This window comes from Lactuca virosa, chromosome 4 (assembly GCF_052849685.1).
Source record: "Lactuca virosa cultivar CGN04683 chromosome 4, Lactuca_virosa_CGN04683_v6, whole genome shotgun sequence".
Lineage (NCBI taxonomy): Eukaryota > Viridiplantae > Streptophyta > Magnoliopsida > Asterales > Asteraceae > Lactuca > Lactuca virosa.
This window is the reverse complement of record NC_136429.1, coordinates 120,800,561-120,809,165: the sequence shown is the minus strand read 5'-3', so window position 1 is coordinate 120,809,165 and position 8,605 is coordinate 120,800,561. Positions and strand designations below refer to the sequence as shown.

At 38.6% G+C, this 8,605-nt stretch overlaps 1 protein-coding gene across 1 annotated transcript; it reads left to right on the top strand.

Moving 5' to 3' along the window:
* The first annotated feature begins 532 nt into the window (after positions 1-532).
* LOC145107284 (uncharacterized) lies at positions 533-4,053 on the top strand. The gene is made up of 2 exons (XM_079044132.1): positions 533-2,065; positions 3,491-4,053. Exons 1-2 carry the CDS (start codon positions 659-661, stop codon positions 3,872-3,874), a joined length of 1,791 nt encoding a protein of 596 aa, XP_078900258.1. The 5' UTR covers positions 533-658; the 3' UTR covers positions 3,875-4,053.
* The last annotated feature ends 4,552 nt before the right edge of the window (positions 4,054-8,605 follow it).

The window sequence follows — 8,605 nt, the reverse complement described above, 5'->3', positions numbered from 1 at the left end:
TCACAAATATAGCGGGTGTGATGCGTTTATTTGGGTTGGTTTTGGATTGTTTAGAGGTGAGTTTTTAAGAATATTTTTAGCCAAATTTGGTTATTAGTTTTTATTTATTTATTTCCTTTTATTATCATACACTTATCAAATATATTTTCTTCGCATTTATATTTGTCCAAGTAACAACTAACAAATATATAATTCCAAGATTGGACATAATACAAAAGTCTCCCCTCTTTTTCAATAAATGATGTCATGTGTATGTGCTCGTCGTTTCCACTGCCACAACCAACTTGTGAACTCAAACACTGTTTCTGTCTAACAAATAGATGAAAGGATTCAGATGAAATATCTGTTGAGGTGAAGTTACAATGGACTTATTTGGCAGATGCAATTAACCAAAATGACAAAAAATGAAATAAACAATGTAAACGACAAAAAGAAAGAGAATGTGTGTGATCTCAATTCTCAAAAATCGTAAAGAAACTCTATTTATTAATTTAATTAAATTTAATTTATCATACTCTACTTCTGTGTAGGCAATTATGAAAAGGCGCGCCGATTGGATAGTAGACAAAAAGACGAAACTGCCCATTTTGTTTATGTCTTCTTTCAAGTCCTACAGATTCTCAGACACCGGTTTTTAGAGACGGTTTCAAAGATTAAAATGTCGAAATCTTCACCGGCGACCAAAAAGGCGAAGGAGGTGTCGCCGGAAACAATTAAGCCCGACGAATACTCCCATAGCCCCGTCCACTATGCTGTTGCAGTAGGCGATCATACAACCCTCTCACGTATTGTAGCCTCTTTACCCCGGCTAGCCGACCCGACGAAGATTCACTCGGAGTCAGACTCCTTAAACCAAGAGAGGCTTTCCGACCAAATAGCCGCCGTACTCGATCGGCGTGACAATCCGAAGAGGGAGACTCCGCTACACATCGCCGTCAGGACAAATGACGCGTTCGCTGCACGTGCACTTGCCAACGCCGGTGCTGATGTGTCTCTACAGAACGCAGACGGATGGAATGCGTTGCAGGAGGCTGTGTGTCGCCGGTGTACGGACATTGTTGCGATTCTTGTCCAATACCACCACGTCTCTGCCTGGTCGAAGTGGCGCCGTCGTCTTCCCCGACTCCTCGCCGTCCTCCGCCGTATGCGTGATTTCTATATGGAGATCTCGTTTCACTTCGAGAGCTCTATTGTTCCATTCGTCGGGAAGATTGCGCCGTCAGACACCTACAAGATCTGGAAACGAGACGGTAATTTACGAGCAGATACTTCGCTTGCTGGCTATGACGGCTTGAAAATTCAACGAGCGAATCAGAGTTTTCTCTTCCTTGGCGATGGTGATCGGAATTTAGACATTCCGTCTGGTTCGTTGCTTGTTCTCAATCACGACGACCGTAAAATCTTCGACGCCTTCGAAAATGCCGGATCTCCATTAAGTGATTCCGACATCGCCGGATTCTGTGCTCAGACGAGCGTTTACCGTCCAGGAATGGACGTAACGAAAGCGGAATTGTGTGCCAGAACTAATTGGAGGAGGCAAGAAAAGATCGAAAGTGTCGGCGAGTGGAAAGCCAGGGTTTACGAAATCCACAACGTACATTTCAGTTTCAGATCACGCAAAATTGCCGCTGGTGATAGCGACATAGCCGGAAGCGAACAGATCATGCCACTAGAGCTTGAAGAAGACTCCGATGACGGATTTCTCGTCGCCGAAAATCCACGTTTCAGCGTCTCCGATCGCCGGAGACACAGTAGCTTCGTGAGCGGAGATAGAGAAGTGATATCCGTGTCAAGAAAAAGCGTCGACATCATTCCAGAACGACGTCGTCGTCCACGAGCACCTCCTCCGCCTCCGATGCCGCCGTTACCGGTTGTACAACCACAGACAAAAGAGAAGGAGTACGTTAAAACGTTACGGCCGTCAGTTTGGTTAACGGAAACGTTTCCGTTACAAACGGAAGAGCTGCTTCCGTTACTTGACATTTTAGCTAACAAAGTAAAAGCTGTTAGACGGATGAGGGAATTGCTGACGACGAAGTTTCCACAAGGCACGTTTCCGGTAAAGGTAAGGGCTAAATTCGTCATTTTACTTTCCAAAGATAAAAAACAGATCTTAAGGGGACATAGGGGCCTTGATGGATTTAGCTTCTCTTTTGGATTTAAGCACTTTTGATACTATTTCATTTTATAGTAATTAAAATTAAACACTTTTGATACTATTATAAAACAAAAAACTACATTTACATGGGACCCACTATAAGCTGATATCATCTGAAAACATATATAGCCATGCGTGATCCAATAGTTCTCATCAATATCTATGCATCAAAATTCTTGAAATAAAATATTGTTTTTCATTTATGAACTTTTAATATTTTTTTTATCTTAACAATTTCATAAAAAAACAATTTTTTAAATAGCAATTATCATCAAGAATGTACCATTTTTATACTTTTGAAATTGAAAGATAAAGATGGATTTTTTTAATTCAATTTATTATGAAGATTTTTTTCCGTTGGAAGAATTAATGAAATATATGTACTTGTTTTCATTTTATTGGTTTTGATGCATCAGATCATGGATTAGAATAATCTAGATGGGTCCCACAAAATCAGAATATTTAAATATGAATACTTTATTATAAAATATAATATTAACTAAAAAAGTAAATTCACCAACAAAATCTCAAACTAGCTACTCTAACTAGATACTTAAACGCAAAATAAAGTAAAATAAGGTTAAACTTAATAATATAACATAATATTCATTGATTTCTTTATATTGTAGTATACTATTTTGATTTTTATTCTTATTATTATACTATTATATTTTGAAAAATCTATTAATTATAGAAATATGTGTAAGGACATAAAATAAGAAAGTACTTTCATATATTTTTGTATTATAGCATCTTATTTTCTTTTTCTTTTTATTGCAATATTATGGATTTGTTTTATTGAAAGCATATCATTATTTGAAAAAATCTATCCAATTATAGTGTTATGTTTTCAATTTGTTTTCTTAAATGACATTTTTTATAAATAAATTGGTTCATTGAAATACAATAATTCTCAATATTATGATTGGGTATATTTTTATAAATATAATGTTTTAATAATAAGAAAAATAATATTAAAACAGTCTAAATTTTCAAAGTATTATTACTTAAATAACTTAAAAGTAAAACGTCTTGTTTTTCTTATTCTTTGATTTACTAGGAATCAACACTAAGCATCTTCCTTTACTCCTAGTAATATCGATTTCAACGTCTTTCCCAAAAAAGAACTAGATAAATAGGACCAAAATAAGAGTACTTTTAGTGGGCCCTTATTCATGAATTCATATGTCCCAAAGACATGTTTAAAGCTATTTCACCATCAACTCACTTTCCCTTTTTTGATCCTACAAACATATAGTACTACATTGACCAACTTTTGATTCTCACTTTTATTTCAATTGATTTGATGGTTGTAAATTTTCCGATATGAAGGTGGCGATTCCCGTGGTGCCAACCGTACGTGTTTTAATAACGTTTACAAAGTTTGTCGACCTGCAACCACCAGAAGAACAGTTCTTCACACCGTTCTCCAGTCCCCGCCACTTTATCAGTAGTGGAGATGAGAACGATGATTATGAGGTAACAGTAACAGAAACAGAAACAGAAACAGAAGCCCTTCGGGCTTCTGTTTCTGTTTCCTCTTCTGCAACGTGGTTGTCGAGGGGCGGCAGTCGGTCGGGGATGTTGACGAATAGGGTGGGACCGCCACATGTGGCGGATCCGTTTAGTGTACCGATTGGGTACGCGTGGAGTAGTTTTGATGAGAAAGGGAAGAAAATGAAGAAATCGAAGTCTATGAGTAGGAAAAGTAAGTGAATGTAAAATGTAACAATAATTGTATCGAGTTTGGTTGAATTAGTTTGTAATGGCTTTTATGGAATATAGTTGTTGGGGACTTAACGCTATTAGCTAGCTATAAGCCTAGAACCCCACGTTGCATCTTCTTTTGTGTAATAACTATAGTATCTATAAGATTAGCGTAGTTAAAAGGGGAATTTAATAGTTTTGTTGGGAAATGATAATGTTATATTAACGAATTAAAAAAAAAATTCAAATAAGGTTTAATATATGCATCTAACAAATAAGTTTGAATATATGCGCATCTAATCAATGTATTCTAAATGCAAATATAGTGGTTATGATATAGAAGTGATTTTTAAACACATACATCATATTTCTATGCCAACGTATCAGATGTTTTTCATTGAGGTTAAGAGTTTCCTGTCGTAGACATATGTGGAATTAAAGAACAGAGTAGATTTACCGTTTAAAATAAATGTAGAATATAGATCCTCTGACAACAGTAAAGAAATCGAAAGTAGAAATACATTGGTAATATATTTTTTTACAAGACGTTCTTTGGTGAAAAACACCAAATTTTCCGGCGTAAAGAGTAGGTCTTCACTCTTAAATTTTACCCACGACAAGACCATTGCCCAAGATCCATTTCTTTTATTAGGCATTGTTTCTCTTTCTTCAAAATAATATCGTTTCGAGTATGTCAAAAGTTGCCATCAAGATAGAATGTATGACCATCGTTGCAGTTTTTTTATATTTTTGAAAATCCTTCTCCATGGAAAAGAGAGCAATTGGCGATTTGTAATTGGAAAACCACACAAACATAGATTCAAACTCCACACACTACTCGCAAAAGGGCATTCCATGAACAAATGTTTTTTAGAATCTTCTCCACTTTGACATAGGTTACACATGGATTGAACAAAGGAAATTCCTCGAGAGATAAGGTTGACCACAATGTGGATTCTGTATGTCTGAAAGTATTTTTGTTATAACTTTATAGATGCACCCAAGAATGTATCTCCCTTGGATGTAGGATGTATGCAACTGGACAATGCTTATTTTCGACCCAATCACTTTCTTTAGTCTGTTTGTAAGAATTTTTGTTATAACTTTATAGTTTATAGATGAGGTAAATAGCACAAAAGACACTCAGTTTACACAGAAATTCGAATTTGACACCGTGTTTTTTTTGTGTCAATTTTGACATTGTGTTATTGTTTTTTACTAAATGTAACCATATGACTGGTTGCCTTCAGGTCAACCGGTTTGAATTTTGCTGAGTGGACAATTTGCTTATGTGGCATCCACCTAAGATCCTACATGGCAGTTGAGCCTTTATAAATGATCCCTAACGGCCTCAACCCTTTACAACCCTAGATCGATATTTAATTTTTCTTTATTTTTTCATCTCAGTTCTTCTTCACGAGGATTGTGCAATGGTGTCTTCGTCTCGATTAGCTGGATCAACGAGTGGGGTAAACAAGTCAAACAATGGTCCCTCTAGGACGTGCTACTGTGGAGTAATTGCCCCCTTGAAGATATCAACGAGTGAGAAGAATCCTGGAAGAAGATACTTTAGGTGCAGGTACTGGCCGGATGAAGTTGAAGACTGTGGCTACTTTGAATGGTATGACGATGAAGTAAGTCCATGGTACAAGGAACTTCTGTTTGAAGTTATGGCAAAAAAGAAAAAAACCACTGGGCAGGGAAAAGGGAACCCTCATCATGGTGAAATAAGTTTGATGAATCTTGTTAGGGTTGTGATTGGTTTGCTTGTTATTTTAGTAGTCATGGTAGGGATTTTGATGTGGATGGTGTACAAGGGGTAAGTACGAAGAAGTTGTGGTAGGTCTTTAAGTATGAATTAATGTCGATTAAGGTCCAATGTTGACCATTTTTGTGTGTATATATTCATGTACTACCTAGAAGCTTGTATGTTCCAATGTTGACCAATTTTGATATATATATATATATATATATATATATATATATATATATATATATATATATATATATATATATATATATATATATATATATAATGAATTTGTATATGGACCAAACTACCCTTTACTTATGTAACAAAATTACCAAGTGAATTGAAAGGACCAAACTACCCTTTTGATCAAAATGCTATGAAAAATACCAAAAAATGCTATATGATGCTAGTGAACCAAACTACCCTTTACTTATGTAACAAAAAATTACCATAAACACCATACCAACATTACATAAATTCTTACCATCAAAATCGATACATTTTGCCAATATTGACCCATCCCATTTACAAAAGGGGTAGTAATGTTTGGGTATACCATATACAAAAGATAATTTGTAACATCCCATTTTTCGAGTCCAAAAATTTTGATTTTTATATAACGACTTAGAAAACATTCATAAGAAATTATCATGAAGTCATATCATTTCGTAAAAACCATAATCTCATGTCTGAAAATCATATCGTAAAAGTAGTAACAATGTCAGAATACAATCCCAAGAAATCTCATAATGCTGAATCCAATGTGTGTATGATGTGCAGCTACCGCGCCGACTCCTTCCCCTTCGCTGAAGAGGTACCTGAAACAAAACTGAAAACTGTAAGCACGAAGCTTAGTGAGTTTCCCCCAATCGTACCACATACCATACAATCATATAGCATACATACTGCCGGGCAATTCTGGGGTGCCCGACCTACCCGGTACGACCATTCTGGGGTGCCGACCTACCCGTGTCAAGCCATTCTGGGGTGCTGACTTACCCGTCGGTCCTAACAACCGACCCTCGGGGACTATTCCACCCCCTACTGCTACTATCACATATATCATAACATAAACATACTATCAGACATATCTGGGGTGTCCGAACTACCCTTCGGACCTGACAACCGAACTTGGGGACTATTCCCCTCCTACTACCACTATCACATATAACATATCATGCCAGCATATAAACATATCATCACATACTGTCAGACATATCTGGGGTGCCTGACCTACCCTTCGGTCCTAACAACCGAACTCTACTACTATCACATATAACATATCATGCCAGCATACAACATATCAGGTAGTAGCAAACCTAGATGTTATCACAAAGACGATCATCTAACATACAACTCCTACTGGTGGGCCGACATTGTGGCCGTAGACCCACCGCTACTGGAAGGTAACTCACCTCGTATGAGTAGCTGCTGAAAATCTGTGCGAGAAATCTCTGTCTGCTGCTGCTCCGGAAATCCTCCGGCTATAATCCCCACAAAACACTCAGTCAGAATATGATATCTACTCTTAGCGTAAAATGACTATTTTACCCCTGACCAAGTCCAAGTCAAAGTCAAAGTCAAAGTCAAAGTCAACTTCCAGTTGACCTGACTCGCCGAGTTGGGCCGCCAACTCGTCGAGTCCCTAACCTTTTAACTGTCCTCATCCACGTCTCTATTCGTCGAGTTTAGAAATGACTCGACGAGTTCTCCTTCTATACGAGCATCGAATGAACCTTCATCCGACTCGTCGAGTTGTATGAACAACTCGTCGAGTTCATCCTCATCCTAAGAACCAGTCCTATCCTCGACTCGCCGAGTTGTATGAACAACTCGTCGAGTTCGTCTTCAAGAGTTGGGAGATTGCCTTGGACTCGCCAAGTCTGTTCATGCACTCGCCGAGTCCTATGAACTCCAGGACTATGGCTTAGCCCAATACGTTGGGTCACTCCCCTGGACCCTATAAAACCTTTCCAGCACTCCACTGGGTCTCTTTGACCTATAACAGAAAATAGGAGTCTAACCTCGGACTCGCCGAGTCCCAAGAACGACTCGCCGAGTCGATACTGTCCAAGTCTATTTCCTTCGATTTCTGGCGTACAACTCTTGTCCAAATGATAGATCTAGGTCCCTAAACTCGATCTAGCACGTAAAGTTACGAACTTTACGTGCATGCATGAGACTTTGAGCCTAAAAGGCTCTAAAAGAGACTCTTAAGTTGCATGGAGGCTTCCATGGGTGCAAAAGCAGCCCTTTTCTGCCTTGTAAATCCTTCATGGACCTAGATCTGAAGCCTCAACCCCCAACCATGCTTGCAATCATGGTTGGTCACAAAGAATGGCTTATAAAAGCCCTAAATCTCCCCAAAAAGGGATCTAGCAAATGAACAATCAAGGTACCGACTTTATACCTTCTGGGAACTGCAAATGATGCACAAACTTGAACTCCCTTGGTCTTCTCTTGATCCCTCTAGGCCCTTCCTTCTTCCTTGTGATCAAAATCACCAAAAATCACCACAAATGCCTTTAGATCTTCACACACACAGTTAGGGTTTGCTATGGGGGTTTCTGGAAGCAATAGGGACGAAGGGTGGCTGAATGAGATGCTTAAATAGGGTGCAAACCCTTAGATTAGGGTTTTGTCCAGTCAGAGTCTACTCGTCGAGTCTGGAGGCCGAATCGACGAGTTCGTCATTTAAATCTCGTATCCAATTCGCTTCTACTCGACGAGTTGGGCCTTCAACTCGCCGAGTCCCAGGCCAAAAATGCACAATACTTAAATAAAATACATACCAGGGACCAGGTGCTACAAATCTCCCCCACTTATTTTAGACTTCGTCCTCGAAGTCTACTGCTCGTTCCTGGAACAACTCTGGGTAATGCTCCATCATCTCATCCACCGGCTCCCAAGTCCATTCGGAGCCCTTCCGGTGCTGCCATTGCACCTTCACCAGCTCGACCCTCTTATTCCTCAGATCTTTCGACTTC